The sequence below is a fragment of the Myotis yumanensis genome, unplaced genomic scaffold, assembly GCF_028538775.1.
Source record: "Myotis yumanensis isolate MYYU_CA2020_CCGP unplaced genomic scaffold, mMyoYum1.0.hap1 SCAF_8, whole genome shotgun sequence".
Taxonomy (NCBI): domain Eukaryota; kingdom Metazoa; phylum Chordata; class Mammalia; order Chiroptera; family Vespertilionidae; genus Myotis; species Myotis yumanensis.
This window is the reverse complement of record NW_027223759.1, coordinates 81,397,829-81,420,838: the sequence shown is the minus strand read 5'-3', so window position 1 is coordinate 81,420,838 and position 23,010 is coordinate 81,397,829. Positions and strand designations below refer to the sequence as shown.

At 37.3% G+C, this 23,010-nt stretch overlaps 1 protein-coding gene across 6 annotated transcripts in view; it reads right to left on the bottom strand.

Annotated features, from left to right (window-relative positions):
* Positions 1-23,010, bottom strand: part of DPP10 (dipeptidyl peptidase like 10) — a 1,368,028-nt gene that overhangs the window by 39,665 nt on the left and 1,305,353 nt on the right. For all 6 annotated transcript variants that reach the window (XM_070423111.1, XM_070423110.1, XM_070423113.1 and 3 more), the window contains 5 exons: positions 22,463-22,570; positions 14,653-14,744; positions 14,187-14,234; positions 10,750-10,871; positions 9,282-9,329 (listed from right to left, as the gene is read on the bottom strand). In XM_070423111.1, the coding sequence (XP_070279212.1) occupies positions 9,282-9,329; positions 10,750-10,871; positions 14,187-14,234; positions 14,653-14,744; positions 22,463-22,570 (418 nt within the window). The remainder of the gene's footprint in view (positions 1-9,281; positions 9,330-10,749; positions 10,872-14,186; positions 14,235-14,652; positions 14,745-22,462; positions 22,571-23,010) is intronic.

Here is a 23,010-nt window from a genome sequence, read left to right as displayed (position 1 = left end):
AAATAAAGCCCTCACTGGCACTAATCACACTGGTGTGCTTCTATCTGTCATTGTCGATCATGGATTTGGTTGACACTTCTATTATAGAGAAAGGGTGAATAGCAATATTAAAATATTTCTTCTAATTAATTTCCTTTTAATGTGCATGAATTTGCGTACTGGGCCACTAGTATAAAAATGAAAAAAAGAGAGAGGAACAATCATCAAACACGGAGGATTATGAGTAACTAGCTGGATTTCTCATTGATATATTAAATCTATATAGTTATTGGGGATATTTTATCTATTAAACATGGGCCTTCTAGACCAATTAATTTCTTTAAATTCTTTCAACAATGCTTGTTTTCATTTTAGGGGACTGACACTTTTTTTGTTAGGTTATTATTGAATATTATATGATTTCTGATGTTATTTTAAATAGTATTTTGAATTACTTTTTAATTTTGCATTGCATCATAGTTTATAAAATACCTGGTTTTGTATATTGATCTATACCTGTAACTGTGATACATAGACTCGTTATTTCTAATAGTTGTGTGAGTGGGTGTGGATTTCATATTTTTGTTTATTTTCTGTTTTATTCACAAGTAAGTCTTGTGCAAATAAATACAGTTTTTCTACCTATTTATATATTGTTTCCTTCATTTCACTGGCTAAGTCCTCTAATACAATGTTGCATAAAGGGGATGAGAGCAGGTATTCCTTACTTTTTCCCAATCTTAGGGGAAAAGCATTCCATAGTTCAACATTAAGTATGTCAGTTGTAGTGTTTTTGTGGATAGCATTACCAAGTTAAGAAGTTTATCTTTTTTCTGAGTTATTAATATTTATTAATATTATTCTTTTCAAATTAATCAATAGCTTTTTTGTAAATTATTTGCTTTTACAATATTTCATAATAGATTATATTAATTGATTGTTGAATGTTGAAACTAGCATGGATTCTCCAAATAATCATAATATGTTATCCTTTTATAAACAGCTTGATTTTAGTTGCTAGTAATTAGTTAAGAAGTTTTGTATCTGTATTCATGAATAAAATTGATTTTTTATATTTGTAATATCTCTGCTGGATTTGGGATCTGGTTGATGCTATCATTATATTTTCTAAGAGTTTATGTAGGCTTAGTACCAATATATTAAATATTTCACAGCATGTACCAGCGAAACTAACTGAAATGGGAGTTTCCTTTGTGGGAAGAATGTTAGCTGTGAATTAAAATTTTTAATAGATAACAGGTTATTAAACATTTTATTTCTTCTTGTTTGATTGTTTAACAACTTATGTCTTTAAAGAAAATTACTTGTTTCATACAAGATGTCAAATTTACTGCCATAAAATTACATGTAATATTCCATAACCATCATTCTAATGTCTTTAGAATCTGTTAACTATTCCATTAATAAAAATGATAATGATTGTATACTTTTTATATGAATCCATCTAGAATTGTATTGATCTTTAGAAAGAAAAATATTTTGGTTTTTACATATGTTTCTCTACTGTTTGTCTATTTTCTATACAATTTATTTCCACTCTTATCTGTATTACTAGTAGCCCTGCATATGAGTCCCTGCACCAGTGGCTCGCTGCCGCCCTCCTGTAGCTCTCTGCCCGCTGCCCCACCCTCCTGTGGCTCCCCTGTCCTCCCTCCCCCCAACCCCCTCATTGGCTTGCTGCCCTGTCCCCTCCTGTAGTTCTCCACCGCCCGCTTGTTGCTCACTGCCCCACCCTCCTGCTGATCCATTATGCCAGTGGTTCTCAACCTTCCTAATGCCGCGACCCTTTAATACAGTTCCTCATGTTGTGGTGACCCCTAACCATAAAATTATTTTCGTTGCTACTTCATAACTGTGATTTTGCTGCTGTTATGAATCGTAATGTAAATATCTGATATGCAGGATGTATTTTCATTGTTACAAATTGAACATAATGAAAGCATAGTGATTAATCGCAAAAACAATATGTAATTATATAATCAATTATGTGTTTTCCTATGGTCTTAGGCAACCCTTGTGAAAGGGTCATTCAACCCCCAAAGGGATTGCGACCAACAGGTTGAGAACCTCTGCGTTATGCGGTCGGTCGTTACATAATGACCATTTGCATATTACATCTTTATTATATAGGATTTCCTTCCCACAACTTACTTTGTGTTAATTTGCTCTTTTTTTTTTTCTAATTTCTTAAGGCGGAGGCTCAGATGATTGATTTTAAAGTTTTCTTTCTTATAAACTAACAATTCAGAGGCACGCATTTCTTTCCAATCACATGTTAGGTAGCCCCAGATTTGGATTAGTTGTATTTTTATTTTCATTTGGCTCAAAATATTTTTAAATTATTTTTCTCAGTTCTACTTTAATCATGCTGTTTTGTCCTCTGTGAATAGTTTATTCCCCTTAGTATAATGCCCTTAGGGAATGCACATTATTGCCTATAAGCCCTATCCATGCTCTTTATCAATTATTTAGAAATGCATTCTCAGCTTCTTGATTCTTTATTTTGGCTTCGCTTTTATTATTCTAGTTTGAGGTTTTTTATTGTTTTTTTGTGTGGTTTTTTTTTTTTTCATCTGCATTTTAAACATTTTGCTCTACTGTCTTTAGGTTTACTTTCTTCTAAAGAAAACTCCAGAGTCATTCTTGGCTTTGTTATTATGGATGTAATGTGTGAATATAATGTGTTTGTATTTTTGATGATTTAAATTTTTCTTTTTGTCTGTTTTTTTCCTTTCATCGCTGTTTTTCTATTGGGATTTATCCTGCTTAAGGTTGTTGAGCATTTTATACTTTTCATTAAATTTGGATTTGGCCACAGTTTCATCAGGTATTTTTTCATGCTTCCCCTTTCTGACTCCAATTTAAAATATAAATTAACTTAGGCTCTGTTCATTTCTTTCATTTGTTATTTTTTTTCCTCTGTGACTGAAAGTGGCCTCTGATAATGTCTCAAATTCACTGATCTTTTCTCTTGCAGGGTTTAATTTGATTTTAGTACTTTGCAGTGAAGTGTTTTTCAGATATTTTAACTTTAGAATGTTCCTTTAAATCATATATTCTATTGAAAGGAGTTTTTAAGGATGAAACAGGCAGGTTTAGGAAATTTTAGGAATTAAGGGGTCCATGGAAAAATCACAGGGTTACAGAGCAGCAGAGGGTACATTTCCATAAGATGAGGGAGCTGAGAGCAGCAGAAGGTGTACATTTACAGAATAAAGGGAAGGAAGCCCCTCACTCAGAGAGGGAGGAAGACAGCCCAGAGGGAATAGGAGAACAATATGGGAGAAGAAGGAGGGAACCTCAAGTACTTTAGATGAGGTTTGTGATCTAGAGTTGCGATAGTAACCAATCTAAGGGGGATAGTGACCAATCAGAGGGGATATCAAAGCACAAAGAACTGTAGCCTTTATGAACTATGGAAAAAAGGGACTCAGTGGGACTCTCCCCTCTCCACGTGGGAGTCTGTGGTTGTTCCTCAATAAATTTCCACCTTTGCTATACCACATTTTGTCCGTGGTTTCATTCTTCGACTCCACCTGACAAGAGCCCAGGAACTATCCTGCCTAGAGGAACACCACGTGTTCCAGTACAATTTTCCCGTATTACTATTTTTCTCACTATGTTAACTCTTTCTTGACATTTTTAAACATATTTATAATAGCAGATTGATTGAATTTTCCCTGGTTCCATTATCTCTGCCATTTCTGAATCCATTTCTATTCACTGGCTAGTTTTCCTAGTTGTGAGTCACATATTCTGGCTTCCTCACATAGCCAGGAATGTTTGCTTAGATTCTGACCTTTCTGATGTTAACATTGAGTTATGTATTTTGCTCTGTTCTTTGAAAAATCATTGGGCTTTGTTCTTTCTGGCAGATGTTTTAGGCTCTTTGCCGGTCAGGTGTATTATTCCAAATAATCTTATTCAGTGTAGGTTTAAGCGACCTTTGCTATGTGGATGGTTTGGTTCTACTGCTGAAGCCAGCTTCTTCTGGGACCTCTCCTAAAGGTTACAGTATCCTGCCTGGTTGGAAGTAGGACACATTCCAGCACCGTGTGAGCTCTGAACTCCCAGGTTCAGAGAGCGTCTTCCTCTGCATGCTTGAGGCATTCTCAGCAGCAGACTCAGGAGAATCCTGCAGCCCTAAGCATGTAGCTAAGGTCCCTTCTCCCTGGCTCTTCTTCCTCTCCCGTGTGTTTTCACCTTCCCAATTACTAAAAGCTTCAACCTTTCTCAACTTCAATTTCTATCTCCATTCTTACTCTCCAATAACATACTGATAATTTCTCATGGTTTTTCTTTACTACCAAATATCAATAGAAAAAATAAAGCTAATTATATGCAAACTAATTGCATGCATATAGGAGCAGTTGAGACATTTTCACTCTAAATCAAAGGCCATTATTTATTCATAAAATGAAATTCATTCGTGATCACAGGAAAATAAATTATATTTAGGAAAAATATATAGAAACTTTTAAAGCCATTTTCAAAATATTAAGAGCAGAGAGAATTTTTTTGACAAATTCAGAAAATATGCTTAATACACATTTTTTGTAAAACATTGTAAAGAGAAGGAAGTGTTAAGACAACTTTAAGTTCAGGGTTGAGGTGAAAAGAGAAGACAATGAGAACAGAAAATTGCGAAGGAGAAAGAAAGGACATGTGGAAAAGTAGAAGCATGAAGTGCGATGAGAAGAAAGATGGAATAGGAAGAAAGGAAAAACAAAGGAAAGACAAAAATGAGTGTAAAAGAAAAGAAATTGTATATGCAAAATAAAGAAGGAAGATAAACTATTTAAAAAGGAAAGAGGACAACAGTAATGTGAAGCAAAAGAACTTTTGAAATATTAAAGTAAAAATTTACACATTTCTACCTTGTCTCAAGTCACTGAGCATTTTAATGAAGGGCTTCTTTTTCATCATAAAAGATATATAGGAGAACACTCAAGAAGAAAGAGCAAAAAATGAAAATAAAATAAAAATAAAAATCACCTGGAAGGCTGCCAGGTAGATGCAAGAATTTTATTTAGCATTTGTAAATATTTTCTTCCTGAGAACTTCTATTCATTTTCAAATAGTTTTGTTCAAGTGGCATAAACATGTGGACTTCTTAATCACTTAGAAATGTGACTTAAACATTCTTAGAGTCCTGGCAGGTTTGGCTCAGTGGATAGAGCGTTGGCCTATGGACTTAAGGTTCCAGGTTTAATTTCGGTCAGGGCACGTGCCCGGGTTGCGCATAGCAGTTAGACATTTATATAACTTACAAAAGTGTTTCCGCAATTATTCTGGTACCCCCATAACACCATGCATAGTTATTACAGCACAGGGAATATTCCCTATGCTCTACATTCTGGGACTCCTTTGTAACTACCAATTTTTTTCTTCCTCCCTTCATCTTTTTCACCCAGCCCCCCAGTCCCCTCCCAACATGCTTTTTATCCTAGTGGGAAACTAATGGCAACTCTATTAGAATAATTTTATAAAATGTTAATAAAGGACTATTTACAAACATGTGGACAATGGGCTAAGGATCACAAGAACTGGTGCAATGACCCAGGGCTGGTACGACAGTGGCTAGGTCTGCAGAGCAGGGAGAGAGAGCAGTTCTTTGAAGATGTTTGTATGAAAGTTCCACAGTGACCTCTAGCCAGGAGTTGTAGCAACCTGAGTGACTCCACAGGGATAAGGCTGGAGGAATAGCTACGCCAGAATAATTTTCTCATATCATATGATCTCACTAATATGTGGAATCTAACAAACAAAATAAACTGACAAAATGGAAGCATGGATTCACGGGACAGACTGACCAGCGCCCAAGGGGAGGTGGGTGAGGTTGACTGGATGAAGAAGGCGAAGGGATTAGCTAAAGAACATCTATGCATACCTCATGGAAAAGGACAATAATTTGGTGAAGGCCAAGGGGTGGGGAGGTGGGGGTGGGTGGAGTGAGCAAAGAGGGGGGAAAAGGAGGGGGGACACCTGCAATATGTCAACATGAAACAATTTAATAATTTTTTTTTAATCACTTTCTCCTTTCTTCAGCCACCTACGTGATTCACTTCACTTTAGCTGAATTCACTTGGCATCCAAATTACAATAGAACCTAAGTCGTCCATACACACTATTTCTGGGATAGAGACCAGGGGAGAGCAAAGCAGAATTAAGAGTGGTCTGGAAGGAAAAATGGAAGATATTCAGCACACTAATGCATATCCCATTAAGGTTTATTTGTAAATTCTTCTCTTTTGTTATTTATATACTAGAGGCCCGGTGCACAAAAATTTGTGCACTTGGGGAGGCGGGGGGGGGGGGGGTTGTCCCCCAGCCCGGCCTGTGCCCTCTCGCAGTCTGGGACCCCTCGGGAGATAACGACCTGCTGGCTTAGGCCTGCTCCCGGGTGACAGAGGGCAGGCCCAATCCCTAGGTGCAGCCCCTGGTCAGGCTCAGAGCAGGGCCAATTGGGGAGTTGGGGCGCCGCCCCCTGTCATGCACAGAGCAGGGCGGATTGGGAGGTTGCGATGCCACCCTCAGTCACGCTCAGGGTAGGGCCGATAGGGGGGTTGGGGCGCTGCCCCCTGTCACACTCAAGGCAGGGTCGATGGGGAGGTTGGGGCGCTGCCCCCTGTCAAGCACAGAGCAGGGCCCATCAGGGGGGTTGGGGCGCTGCCCCCTGTCACTCACAGAGCAGAGCGGATCAGGGGGTTGGGGTGCTGCCCCCTGTCACGCACAGAGCAGGGCCCATCAGGGGTGTTGGGGCTCCGTACCCTGTCACGCACAGAGCAGGGCTGATCAGGGGGTTGAGGAGCTCCCCCCGTCACTCACAGAGTAGGGCCGATAGGGGAGTTTGGGCACCGCCCCCTCTCACACACAGAGCAGGGCAGATCAGGGGGTTGGGGCGCTGCACCCTGTCACACTCAGGGCAGGGCCGATGGAGAGGTTATGGCTCTACCCTGTCACACACAGAGCAGGGCCTGGGGAGGGGGGGGGTTGGGGCACCGCACCCTGTCACACACAGAGCCGCAGGGCGATCAGGGGGTTTGGGCGCTGCCCCCTGTCACGTTGATCCCGGTGCCGGGAGGCATATTACCCTTTTACTATATAGAATAGAGGCCTGGTGCATGGGTGGGGGCTGGCTGGTTTGCCCTGAAGGGTGTCCTGGATCAGTGTGGGGGTCCCCACTGGGGTGCCTGGCCAGTCTGGGTGAGGGGCTGAGGGCTGTTTTCCGGCTGGCAGGTGACTAAAAGCTCCCAACAGCTCCTTGTTTTCTTTTTTTTTATTTTTTTATTCTGGGCCAGCTTTAGCTCTGAGGCCTCGCTGCTGAAAATATGGATACAATGTTGCTAAAGCCCGGCTGACTGAAAGCCAGTTTCTGGGCTTTTGTTTAGCTTCTTATTTGCAACATAGTACATAGTTGCTTAGAGTTGCAACTGAGAGGCCGGAAAGTGAGGCGGGGAAACGTTGGAGTCTGTAGTCACTGCAGCAAGCGAGCCTCATGTTCGCTTCCAGCTGCCTGGCTGCTGGCCGCCATCTTGGCTGACAGTTAATTTGCATATACTCACTGATTAGCCAATGAAAAGGGTAGAGGTTTTATGCTAATTACCATGTTTCTCTTTTATTAGTGTAGATAATTTTCCACTATCATCAATAGCCCTGTTATAATTTTCTCTAGAGTTATTTTCTCAGTATAAACTATTAAAAAGAAAAAAGCTGAATACATAGATATAAAAGATTTAAGGCTTATAATTTTTATGATTTATTAAAAATATTTGCTATAATTTATATTTCTACCAGGAAGTTAAGAGATTCTTCATTATATCCTCATTAGCAATGCAAATTTTTGATGTTATTAATTTGTTAGAAAAAATTACACAGCAGCATTTTACTTTGCATTTCTTTGGTAACTATGGGTTTAAAGATTTTCTATGTTTATTAAAAAATTTCATTTTTTTTAAATTTCAATTTTCTTTTTACTCCATGTTCTACTTCATGTGGACCCAAAATGAGTTATTAATGCCACAGTAGTGTAACAAAGACTAACCAGAAGATTTATTTTGTTACAGTTGAATGTACATTTCATCTTAATAATTGTCTTTTGAAGGGAAATTTAATCACCAGACCATGTTCACAGCCCCTTTTTATTTTTCATGACTAGTACAAAAGGTCTTCCTCCGTTCTCTAAAATTGACATTTGTAATTCAACATTGCATTTTTTATGCCTTCATCTTCTTTAAGTCTAGGCATTTCAGTAAAACTCCTACTTAATATATAAGTATGTGAGGTGAGAGACAAAAACACAATCGAACAAGGTGTCATCATGTAGTAGTGATTCTGGAGTCAGACTATCACATTTGATTCCTGGCTCTGGCACCTACTTGTATGACTCTAGCCAAGTTATTTAACCTCTCTGACTCAATTTCCTCTTCTGTAAAATAAGAGTAATAACATTAACTATTACAAGAGGTGTTCTGAGGGTTAAATAAAATAATAAATATCAGCCTAATTTGTTAGATTATAGTCTCCTACAGTAAATTATTAGAGCATAAGATTATTGATTAAATAAAAATGTTAAACTGGAAGAAGGAAAATAAATATGGAAAAAAGTAAGAAGAATGGGTGGCAGGCAGCAATCTGGCTATTCATTTTTAAGATTAGCTCAACCATGTATTTACTTGAGCACTCTACTTTAAGTTCTTAAACATATTGCCCTTGTCTTACCAACAATGTACATCCAGCCTCTGTCATATGACTTGCTAAATTACCTGCTCACTCGGTAAATGATGAACAGTTGAATAAATATATTAAACAATAAATGAATATATATAAAACTAGAAATCCATGGATATATGGAACAAATAGAATAGAAATATAAAATAATATGTTTTTATTAATTTTCCCAGAAGTACCAGTACAAAAAATGTGTTGCTCTAGAGGAATAATTTGTATGAGGCCAAGAAAAATGAACCCAGAGTACAAAGGGGATAGTAGAATGAAATACTATACTTAAAGGAGCCTCATCAACCCCTCCTCATTTAATATAGACACAGTAGACACCCTATTTCAGGCATATAAGATCCAACTCCAGTTGCAACATGGCTCAATCCACTTGCCTTACTGTTACATATATAGGTCAATTTGTTGGTGCCTAAACAGCTTTCCCCATGCTGGGAACTCTTTTGAAGAAGGTTCTAAAGAGTATGACACTCAGAATGAATAATATAATACCTAAGGCCAGCACCAACCATGACTATTTTGAATTGCTGTGTTCATGTACTTACTTGCTGGGTTGTCCGTGCTATGTAGGCTGACCATTGGGACCCCTGGACCTGGGTTTTAAAAATATATGTATAAACATTTTAAAGAAATTTAAGTAATAATTACTGAAAAGGCTACATATTGAAACAGAAACAAGTCCACTAGATTTCATTCCTTTCTATGGATATTTTATTCAGAAAATAAGAACATAGGGTGAAATAAACTATTTACATAGATTAATTTTAAGATTACCCCTTATCCAAAATGCCCCATGCATCCATATTTCTAAGGTTTTAAGCAAATATTATGCAACTTGCTCGCTCTTTCTCTAGTCTTTTATAGATTAGTCACAGATATTCAGAAAGCTGGTTCATGACCCTTGACCTCTCCATCATCTGCTCAAGCAAGATTAAATTCTATTTACCCAGTCAGCCAAGAAAGAAAGAACCCCTGCCTATTAGAATTATTTCATCCCCAAGATAAATAAAAATTAGAGCTGATTATATACTAATTTTTAAAATATGTTAACTGGAATCACTAATTATTTCAAACATACTAGTTAATTCAGGTGTAACCATAAGAAACTTCTATGATTCGATAGAGATGAATTAGGAAACTCTATCTAGAGGTCTAATGGTTTTTCCCTGGTGACATCAAACAAGTACTTTTCTTTTTTGATTACTTCATTTCAGACATCAAGAGTAAAATTAATTTAAATGAGTAAGTGTTGGTTCATTCCTCATGTTGTCTTAAAACAGGACAGCCTAGGTGCCAGCTGAACCAGTAGCACTCAATTGATAATACTATAGTATAAGACAGTGGTCGGCAAACTGCGGCTCGCGAGCCACATGCGGCTCTTTGGCCCCTTGAGTGTGGCCACGAAGTTTCAACCGCACTGTACTGCGCGCCCGCACGTGGTACTTTGTGGAAGAGCCATACTCAAGGGGCCGCAGTTTGCCGACCACTGGTATCGGAGGACATGTCTCCCATTTCATCTCTGGGAAATACAGTGTCCTCTTAAAGGGACAATGATTTCTATCAATATAACCTAGCGATATCATCCCTCTATCAAAGACTATATAATTACAGGTAGAGTAAATAATTGGGGTGAGTGTAATTTGTCAGAATTGAAAGGGACCAGATCCAGAAAATTAAATTTCTGTATATCCTAAATATTTTAACAACTTAGCCATTATTTTAATGACTATTATTTTTCTAAATATAGCTAAATTACTTTATTATTGTGGCATGACTTTTTTAAATCGTTCATGTTTAAATAGTCCTTTCTGATTGTGTGTATTTACTCTCCAATCCTATTTCTAAATAATGTTTATGAATATAATTTGTGTCACAGTAAATCCATAATTTATAACTTAAAAACATATATTAAGAAAAAGTCATATAACTAGAGAATAATAGTTATTAATGATAGTAATAGATGCTGGCCATATAAAATCAATAAAATAAACTCTATCAGAAATCATCTGTTACCTTTACAGAGTAATAAGAAATGTTGATTCATGGGACTAAAACTGGCATCAAAGTATGTACATTGTTCGTTCATAATATTACATGAAATGCATTGACGATTCAATAATCCTTCGGTAGATGCACTGGGGGGAAAAACACACGTTAGAAATGCTACCATTCCAGGTACTTGATTGTGTGGCGTCTATATTTTAACGTCAACATTAACAGAGGAGCTCCAGCATTACTTACATTGAGGTTCCTTATTAATTATGACTTGCCATACAAATGGAAAGTAAATTTCCATTCCTAATGTTAACACGTGGACATTTTTCTTCTCTATAACAAAATTAAAACTATGTACACCTGTATGTATGTATGTATGTATGCTTATAAATAAAGAAACTGATTTCCACAGAACTCAATAAGACTTATTCTTAACTGCATTTCTCTATAGGTATTTCTTTGTAAAGTCTTAAAAGTAATTGCCAATAAAGACTAACATAAAGTCATCAATAAACGTTAATTGAAAGAACTAATAAATGTTTTCACATATCATACACAAAAAATCAAGCTCATTATTTATTCAATTTGACACTCTAATAATTGGAATTTAATATTAGTGTGAAATTTTTTCCCACTAAGTATGTGCCATGAAATTTTTGGTAAAGAAAGTTATTTTCATATCTATATCTATATCTATATCTATATCTATTTAAAAGTCATACATATTTTGCAACATCAGGGAGGTAAGTAAAAAGAAAAATCAATCATCTTTTTTATATTACAAATAGTGGTGCTTAAGGTCAGAGGGGTTGAGCTATATCTCCAAGGTTAAATTTCATATCTAGAATCATTTATTTTTTAAATAGAGATGAATCATAAATTATCTATGCCAGTGATGGCGAACCTATGACACTCATTTTTTTGGTTTATTTTTCTTTGTTAAATGGCATTTAAATATTTAAAATAAATATCAAAAATATAAGTCTTTGTTTTACTATGGTTGCAAATATCAAAAAATTTCTATATGTGACACGGCACCAGAGTTAAGTTAGGGTTTTTCAAAATGCTGACATGCCGAGCTCAAAAGGTTCGCCATCACTGATCCATGCTAATAGGTAAAACACTGATGATAATACATTTAATAAAGTTTGATTTGACAAAAAATTCAATTTTATTTTGAAACAAAATATGATTTGGGCTATGCAGTTGGAAATGAATCATGGTCATGCTGCTTTTGATGTGCAATATACTGCAGGCATGGGGCTGGGGGCAGGGACAGGGTGTTGATGTGGCATCAGAAGCACAGAAGCAATCAAGTACAGTTCACAGAGTCACGTTTCATAGCTGAAGCATCCTGAGCTCATCATAATCCAAAATGTTCCTTTACTAGTAAAGGTGATTAATATACACTAGGCACTTAAACACAGTAACCAGTTTTTAATATACACTAGGCACTTAAACACAGTAACCAGTTTCACCTTATGATATATATATATATATATATACACACACACACACACACACACACACACACACACACACACACACATATCATGACATTTGCCATTTTAACCATTTTTAAGTGTATATTTCAATGTCATTAATTACATTCACAATGTTGTGCAACCATCACTACAGAGAGATTAAGAATGTGTACTATTCTCACTCAGGTATTTAGTGACATAACTAGAATTTAAAACCTTTACTCTCGACTCCATATAACTTTTCAGATCCAAGTTCCCGAGAGGTTTATGTTGGTATTTTCTCATAATTTAGACTCTGAAATTATTGAAATAAGAAATGCAAATTGTAAGATCAAATGGTAACACTGAATCTGGGAGCAGTGCTGGTTCTGCAGAGGTGTCTGATCCCATAAATTGTCAGCCAATGAGTATTTTTATGGCCTGGACAAGACATTGATTGAGTTTTCTGGATTAAACACTAACATTATCTTACAGTCAAGCCAACTGGCATTTGATGAGCTGTTTAAGGGGAAATTTATTGGTACTACATTTTCTTTATAGCACAGCGTTCTATGCTAGCACCAGTCACAGAGAGATTGACTCTTCTGCCTCAGTCACTACAGAGATAAGTCAAGCACACAAATCTAAGAAGTCATTGTGATTCAAATCACATTTTAGGCTAATAATGAGAAGAGGAATGGAGGGAATTCCATTGGCTCAACCTGGCCAAGCCTAATCTTCTGAAACTAATTTTTCCTTTAGGACTTTTATAAAATGGGAGAAATAAAATATTGGTCAAGTATTTCCACATCTTGAAGGATTGCTCATGACTGCCAATACCAATCGTAGTATAAGTTTCAAGGAAGATAAGCTTCAGGTAACCAAAAAAGAAAAAAAAAAGTGACCAGTACTTTATTGAAGACATCTGAACCAAAGTTAGAATCAGTGTCTTTAAATAAACAGTTAGCTGTTCTTCCTTTCAAAGTCATTAAGATTGAGACTATGGCTTCTAGACTCTAAGAGAAAAGACAATATGACATATTGGAAGGGGTGATAGAAAGGCAAGGCTTGCTTCAGATAAAAGCAATATCCGCATAAATGAGAGCCTAAGAGTGAAATAGAGGGAGTCAGAGCATTTTAAACGTGTATTTTTACCCTCAAAGGAAAGTCTTAGGCTACTTGGTAAGAATCAGTGGTGACACTTCTTCAAACATGATGAATTTCCACTGAGAAAATGCCATGGCAGTTTTGACACTTTAAAACTGTGAAATGGAAATTAGAAAGTATATATAAAGTCTAGAATTAATAATTTGCTTGCCAGACAAAAATAGCAGTCATTCTTGTGAGGTCCTGCTGAAAGCTTTCTGAGTGAAGAGGCATTTCAATACTACATGGGAATGACCTTAAGCCCCTTTTATGAATAGAGCTTTCCACTTGGGAAAATTGGCAGATGGAAATATGCCCCATCCATTGCTTTATGTTGGTAAACAACAAGCAGTACTGGCTTAAATAATCTTAATGGATTGTGCACACTGTGTGGGGGGGGGGTGGGGAGAGAAACTTGCACCGGATCCAGTCTATAAGTGCTCACAATGCTTTCTTTTGTTCAGAAATAAGCTGCATGTGTACAATATTAACACACTGAAAATGCAAAATGAGGCTTAGTAGAAGGCGAGTGGTGAAATATGTGAATGCCTGTGATGATGGTGGTTAAGAGAACCAAGCCTCAGAAAAAAAAATATTTTGAGACTGTAGAAGCAGGTGAGAAAAAAAAAATAAAGGAGCAGCAATATTGTCTGCACTCCGGTTCTAACCTTGAGGATCATAAAAGTCAGGGCTGAGGGACTGGACCAAGAGTGTGAAGGTCATGCAGAGTTGGCTCTCCCCAAGCCACGTCAAAAAAAAAACTCCAGAATTTTTCATCCTCTCATTAAGCTGTATAATGGACATGGAGAAATCAACCTGTATAGAGAGAGATCCTACACTGCTTACCTGTACAGCTGCCTCCCTCTGGGGGAAGACTCCGTGCTCAGAAAGTAACTGCCCAGGAAAGAAAACAGCATAAGCATCAGGCACAAATCAACATTTTTACACTGTCCAGAATATAGAAGAGCTTTTTTGTTATTAACCACAGAACCTTGATACAGGACTTTGATCCATTTGGGAAATATATACTTTTTCTTAAAATATTATCACACTTTTTATGATCTCTCTCAATCTCTCTGCGTATGGATGGGTGTGTGCATGTGTGTGTGTGTGTGTGTGTGTGTGTGTGTGTGCAAGTGTCTGTATAAGTGTCTCCTCCGGTGATGGATAGAGAGAGTCTTTAAAGAAAAGGCTGCTACATGGCCAAGTTGTTTGGACTAGCACTACAGTTGGCAAAACATAAATCTGGCAGAAAATACTGCAGTTGACAACCCTAACTTCCAACCTGACTACAGAACCAAAACATGCTCACATTTTTTGAGTAGTTTCATCGTATGCCAAGATCTTTATCACTTCCCAGTTTCCTGATGTTAGATGCCGCATGGTTATTTGCTCACTTTTACTCTGCAAACAAATAGAAAAGATTAATTATTTTTAAGATTTAAAGAGTATCTCTCTGGTCAACAAAAAAGTCGTAACTGCCTGTGTCACTTTTAATTCTTTAATTCTCACTAACATTCAGTTTCTCATTTACCACCGAACCAATGCACTCACATTTATATAAACATAGGCCCAAGGAGGGTAGTGCCTTTATTCTTATGCTGCAGGAAAACCATTGAGAAGGTACCTCTAGCTGAGGATCCCCTGTGCATCCTCTGGTCATAGGCTGTCATCTTGGCATTTGGGACAGACATAGGACTTTGATAAGTCTCAACTAAATGATTGACAGCTGTGAGGTATGGACACCTTTAAATAAAACATTTCAGGACAAACTTTATTCCAAATAACTACTAAGGGTTGTATACTTTTGACCTTCACATCGTGTGCTATTTTAAATCAATAATTTATTTCTGAGAATAACCCAGGTTGATGCTTATAGCCATAGTTTACTTTCATTGTTACATGGTATTTTATTTTCTATTTACATAGCATAATTTATTTGTTGCTTTTTTTTTACAGTTGAGTGTTTCCAAATTTTTGCTTTTTAAAACAAGTTGCCTAAAACAGTTTTATTAATGTCTTCTGATGGCCATAGCAGGGCTTTCTTGAGACAAACAACAAGAAATGGGATTGCCTAGGCAGAGGATATAATTAATGTCTTCTACTCAACTAGCTAGTGACAAAATATTTGCCAAAGTTAGAGTCTACCAGCAATATAAGTTTCTGCTGCTCCACATCATTCTCACTTCTGCACCAACAGTTCATTTCATCAGGCTATTTTTTTTCAAACTAATGAGTATGAAATTGTAACTCATTTGTTTTGTTTTTGAGTAAATATTCAGACCTACAGAAGGTTGAATGAATAGTAGATGAGTACTCATACAATCCTTGCCTAGATTTACCAAAAGTTAACTTTTGAATACATGCCCTCATTTCTTTTTGTTTATTTGTTTGCTGAATCATTTGGTGGTAATACATATCAGGCTATTTCAGCTCTAAATACTTTAATATACATCTCTCAAGATTAAAAATATTTTCAAATATAAGCAAATTGCATATCACACCCATGAATATTCACATTTCTATAACCTAAATACATGTCCTATACTCTAATTTTCATAACTGATCCAAGCAACCCAAGTAACTTTTTAGATATAAGATATATATATATATATATATATATATATGCAAAAAAAAAACCTTTCTATGTGTTGGTACAAATCTGTATTTGACATTTCCCTAAATTGTCTATTTCTTATTCTAAACATCTAGCTGTTTGTGGTCAACAAAAAGCATATGACATCTTAACTTTTTATATACTTTCTGTTGCACTATAACACATTACAAGTATTTGTTGAATAAAAATATAAATGCAAAGATGAAATAGAATTTCTGAGACTTGAGACAGGCACTTCCCAAAGGGACAGGAATTTTGAAAATCACATATTTTATTGCCAAATTCTTAAAGGACAACTTCCCACTGATGGTTCACCTTAGTCATTTCCAGATCCTATTTAGAATGATGCAATGGAAGGACATTAACATTTCAAGGTGTTACTTAACATTTTGTACCCAAATTCAAGATTAAAAATATCTCAAAACATTAAAAAGTAAAACTTTGCTCTATATGTGTACTTACCTGGAGATGCTTTTGGTTCACAGATTTCTTGGTTGATTATATTTTCTGTTTTTCAGAGAATGTGTGTGTATGTTTTAAACACAGACAAGGGTCCACATTAAAAGTGATCATGAGAAAATATTCAATGCTTTGAAAAATGCCTGAACCCAAAGTTTTCAAGAATAAACTGTGCATTATTCACTTCAGTCAGGCATCTAGAATCAAATTAGGATGCTTCTAAGTCTAGACCAAAAGAACTCTTGCTGAAAGCCATTATAATGGCCACACAACCTTTGGATTTTACCTCAAACATACTAGTACATAACTTCCCTGCTCACTTTCTCTCTACTAGGGCAAATCTGGGCTGAGAAATAAGTCTGAACAACATTTCACATATAATGGCATAGAATATCTTTTATAATTATACTAGAGCCCCGGTGTACAAAAATTTGTGCACTGGGGGGCGGGGGGGGAACGCTCAGCCCAACCTGTGCCCTCTCGCAGTCTGGGACCCCTTGGGGGATGTCCACCTGCTGGCTTAGGCCTGCTCTCTGGGGGATTGGACCTAAGCTGGCAGTCAGACATCCCTCTGGCAGCCCGGGAGCCCTCGGGGGATGTCCACTTGCCAGCAGAAAGCAGGCCTAAGCTGCAGTCGGACATCCTTAGTGCTGCTGAGGAGGCGGGAGAGGCTCCCACCACCACCGCTGTACTGGCAGCCATCAGCCTGGCTTGTAGCTGAGCAGAGCTCCCCCTGCAGATGCTCCTGCATTGAGCGTCTGCCCCCTGGTGGTCAGTGTGTGTCATAGTGACCAGTGATTCCCAGTAGTTCTGTTGTTAGGGTCAGTTTGCATATCACCCTTTTTTTACATAGGATAGAGGCCTGATGCATGGGTGGGGCCTGGCTAGCCTGGTTGAGGGGCTGAGGGCCGTTTTCAGGCTGGCCAACCCCCCCACCCCCATCCTCCCAGCGACAGAAGCTACCAGCCTCTCCTTTTTTTCTGTGTTTTTTTGTTTGTTTGTTTGTTTGTTTTTATTCTGGGATTTATTTACCTTCTATAATTGAAACTTTGTAGCCTTGAGAGGAGCTCAGAGCTGGCCAGGGCAGGCGGGAGGGAAGCTTGGCTTCCTCCATCACCAGGGGCAACCAAGCCTTCTGCTCGCTCTAGCTCCGTGGCCACGGCCGGCTGAAAGCAGGCATCTGGGGTTTATTTACCTTCTATAATTGAAACTTTGTTGCTTTGAGTGGAGCTCAGAGCCAGGGCCACGGCAAGTGGGAAGCTTGGCTTCCTCCATCATTGGGGCAACCAAGCCTCCTGCTCACTCCAGCTCCATGGCTGCCGGCCACCATCTTGGTTGGATTAATGTGCATATAGTCGCTCTGATTGGCTGGTGGGCATGGCTTACGGTGTAGCAAAGGTATGGTCACTTTGCATGTTTGTTTTTTATTAGTGCAGATGTTTATAGTTATAAGACCCATGATATTTTCCATTAATATACAAGGGATTGTATCATGGCAGTGAGCATATTAAGTTTGATCTGGACTCTATGTATAAAATCCCAATACCAATCAGAGCATTGTAGACAATCAGATTGTAAATCCAAAATAAATATGAAGGTACTTAACTATCTTTATGAGGGGGTGTCTGTACCTCATTTTGTTTTCCATCCACCTTCAGCAGATATATAAGCACAGGCAAAATAATTTAACAAAACAGGAAAGAATAATCATATTTACTCCAAAATAATCATTCTTTCTGTGTTACCATGCTATTTATTATATTAACTTGTTTGAACAGAAACACTGATTGTGACAATTAAATCATGGTAGACTTTTGACAAGGACAACAGGGCAATATACTTTAAGCTAAACTCATATTTCACTTTTAGTTTTAGAATAAACAGCAATAAAATGGATCATTTCATTCATTCTCAAAAGAGGGCTGAAAATCTAGGATGAAGAGAGAGAGTGTGTGTTTTTATTTAGGACATTAAACTCTAGGCACCTCCCTTTTAACTGGTACAGATTTGATCTTGATCACTAGAATTAAATATTAATTTTATATTCCTATTTACAAATTGGAAATGCATTGGTATCAGTAAAAGTTTAACAACGCACTTGATTTTTACCTGATCATACAGTTCATTCAAATTTCTTATATTCTGTTTAACTTTTAGAGCACCTAGATAAGGGAAATATTGTAGTGCTTAAAAATAGCATGCTTTAATTTACTGTCTATTCATCAGATGAGGTGAACTAATTGTTTTCAGACAATGTCCTAATCAGATACAGCAGTGCAATTTAATGAAAAATTGTATTGGGTTGATTAGGTGGTAGAGTTATGGATGGGGGATTCTATTTTCTACAGTATTTGTAATGAATAAACATTCAAAATTGTTTCCAGTGAAATCATCAGCTTTCATGAGCAAAATGTGGTAAGGCATAGAGGAAGCAAGCGGATTCACCAATATAATTTTTCTCTTAACACAATTTGGGAAGATGACAGGGCAATCACTTATGCTTATGAATCTGGACCACTTAACAAGATTGAAACACTGCTTCTTATCTCATATGTGAGAAAAAAGGTGGCCATGTCTTTGAAGAAAAAAAAACACCTTTCTTCTGACTGTTAGCTGCATTGCAGGATGTAGGATGTAATAGTTTCAGATATGGGAATTCAGAAGTTAGAAGTCTAAATAAAGATGCTATGAAAGGGGAAAATATCGGAAGTGATCAAAAGTTTAATAGTATGAGGTAAAGAAGTGTTGCAGAGACCCCAGAAATCGACCCAAGCCATCACACTCCATTAATATTTGACAAAGAGGCAAGAGCATACATTGGAGTCAGGACAGTTTCTTCAATAAGTGGTGTTGGGAAAATTGGACAGGTACATGCAAAAAAAATACTAGAGGAATCCACAGGCAGCAAAATCTCAGACATATACTAAAGCAATTTCTTCACCAATACATCTCCTAGGCCAGTGATGGCAAACCTTTTGATATTTATTTTATATATTTAAATGCCATTTAACAAAGAAAAATCAACCAAAAAAATGAGTTCGCGTGTCACCTCTGACATGCGTGTCATAGGTTCGCCATCACTGTCCTAGGGCAATGGAAACTAAAGTGAAAATAAACAAATGGGACAACATAAAAAGAAAAAGCTTTTGCAAAGCAAAAGAAACCATCAACAAAACAACAAGAAAGCCCACTGCATGGGAGAACATATTTGCCAATGTTATCACTGATAAGGGTTTAATCTCCAACATTTACAGGGAACTCATACAACTTAACAAAAGGAAGATAAACAACCCAATCAAAACATTGGCAACAGACCTAAATAGATACTTTTTGAAAGAAGACAGAAGGAAGGCCAAGAGACATATGAAAACATGCTCAAAGTCACTAATCATCCGAGAGATGCAAATCAAAACAACAATGTGGTACCATCTCACACCTGTCAGAATGGTTATCATCAACAAATCAACAAACAACTAGTGCTGGTGAGGATGCGGAGAAAAAGGAACACTCGTGCACTGCTGGTGGGAATGCAGACTGGTGCAGCCACTGTGGAGAATAGTATGAAGTTTCCTCAAAAAACTAAAAATGGAACTCCTATTTGACCCAGTGATCTCACTTCTAGAAATATATCCCATGAAACTAGAAACACCAATCAGAAAGGATATATGCACCCCTATATTCATAGCGGCACAATTCACCATAGTTAAGATTTGGAAACAGCCTAAGTGTCCATCGGCAGATGAGTGGATTAAGAAACTGTGGTACATCTACACAATGGAACACTATGCTGTGGTAAAAAAGAAGGAATTCTTACCATTTGCAACAGCATGGATGGAACTGGAGAGCATTGTGCTAAGTAAAATAAGCCAGTCAGAGGAAGATAAATATCACATGATCTCACTCATTTATGGAATATAATAAACAACATAAACTGATGAACAAAAACAGATCCAGAGACAGAGAAGCATGGATCAGACTGTCAAACCTCAGAGGGAAGGTAAAGGAGGGTGAGGGTAAGGGGAGAGATCAACCAAAGGACTTGTATGCAGGCATATAAGCCAAACCAATGGACACAGATAACAGAAGGGTGAGGGCAAGAGTGTGGGAGAGTGGGGGGCAGAAAGGAGGAATAAGGACACATATGTAATACCTTAATCAATAAAGAATTTTTTAAAAATTCAATGTCACGGTCATTTGGAAGATTTGGAAAGTATGATTTATTTTGCAGGACAAATATCTCTGTGGTAGTTATATTAGCAAAACCTCATTAGTTAGCAAAAGTGAACCAGGTAAAGCAATTTGATAGTAAAGCTTCCTTCAGTTCAACACAGAAGGAAAACTTTCCTTAATCCCACCTGACTCATAACCATTTAATAGTTAGATACTGAATCACCAAAATTTTTATTCTCATATCAATGTGTACATTTATTTAGAACATAAATATCACATTAAACAGATAGTCTACAATCTGTTTTTCAAACTTAATGATATACTACGAAAATTAATATACATTTCTACTGTGGAAATTACATATGTTCCTAATTATTTATTACCGCTTTCATCAAAATTAAAGTTAAAACATTGTAGGGCATGGCTATAGGGTTAAGCCTCAGACTGACCTGTTGGCAAAGCTACAAACAAGTCCCAGCTTAGAGGGCACAGCCCTCTTAGCATAATTAGGCTTGACCTTATGACACTCCCTAGATCTTATCTGGGCAGCTAATGGGCTGAGGGAGATGCAAGTGCTCCCCAAACAAGTGAAACTCACAAGAACTTTGTAACTATGGTGACCACTACCTTGTTTACCTCTGGCTATAAAATAAAGGCTCCGCTTGCCTCTGGATCTCTCTCTGTGGATCAGCCAGGCACAGAAGATCCACCTAGGTCCTCGACCCAGCTCATTCTCTCTGTCTGTCTTTACTTCATCCTTCACCGCCCTCGTTCAGGCTTGCGGAACCCTTGGCTGAGCTGGCTCAGCACAAAATATGACACTTATTTTAATAGTGCAGACCTTAGATAAGTGTTTAATTTTAAGCTATTGACACAGATTTTGAGAGTTCAAGGCACTGAGCTGTGCAAAATAAATAAATAAATAAATATATATATATATATATATGGATAAAGATAAAATGATGAGAATATACATAAGACTTGAAGGTTCTAGCATAAAAGTATCTAGTGTGTTTAGGGACCTTTTGCCACATTGATATTTACTCTATATTCTGTAGGTATGAAATTGATTCTTGATTAGTTTGTACATCTCTCATAGAAGATTCCAATTTACACACTATGCTTATCTTTATAAATTGTCTCTTTAACTATGAGATTGTGATATTAATATATTTGAATTTAAAAGAAACTTGATTCTTCATGAACATTTGTAATTGACAATTAGTTTTAAATTGACTCATTAATCTTGTCATATTTGAACTACTACTTGTTAATTCAGTGACTTTTTGTAATTAGATAAACTGTATCAACTATTAACATTCACTTGAAGTTTAGAGAAAAACAAAACAAAACATTCCCCCTCTTTAGTTAGGGAGTCCATAAAAATATAACTGCACTATATTTTCTTATGTGGGTATACCATACTTTATTCAACTATTCAACTTCTGATGGGCATTTAGGTTGCTTCAAGTAATTAAAACTCTTATAATCCTTTGACAGTATTACTTGTACAAAATAGGTAATATGCATTTGTTGAATAAACAAACCAAACCAAAAAAAACCCACAATACTCTAGATTTTCTATAGCCCTTGAAAGTAGAAGTTAGGTACTTTTCATTTATTAAATTCTAAATACCAAGGCCCTCAACTCATAGCACACGTTGTTTCCTGCTAAATTCTGTTGAATGTTGAAACTGTTTTGTGAGAAGGCACAGCTTGGATTATGGTTGTGAATTAGCATTCCTTTTCCTAACGCAGCCCGAGTTGGGTATATGGCTGGATTCCCCGGCATTAACTGTAGGTTCAGAATGGCGACCAGAGTTGGGCCTTCATGAACATGATCTCAATGAAACCAAACCACAGAGAATGCACTTACCTGGACAAGGAACATGGCTATGTGGTGAAACTCCCCACGGCCCCCTTGCTTAACAGGAACTGTCATAAAGAATTTGCTGCCATCTCTAGAAAACACGGGCTCCTCATTCTGAAATATAGAAGTGACATAACAATCTCACATGACATAGGAAATTCGTGCTGCCAACTATTGCTAAGGCATGCAGGGATTAGACCCGTTTTTATTTTAGAACTAGAGGCCCGTTGCACGAAGATTCGCGCAATAGGCCTTCCTTCCCCTGGCTACCGGCACCGGTTTTCCTCCAGCACCCAGGACCCAGGCCTTTGGTCTGGCCACAGCGGAGAAGCCAAGCCTCTTCAGTCTTTGCCCAGGCTGGAGCCTTCAGTCTTCGCTTAGTGCCTGCGTATGCAAATTAACCCGCCATCTTTGTTTGATTAATTTGCTTACTCATCCTGATTGGCTCGTGAGTGTAACAGAGTGATGACCAATTTACATATTTCTCTTTTATTAGTGTAGATTTGTTTGGAAAATGGTCAAAAAGTGTATAATGATATATATCTTAAGTAAAC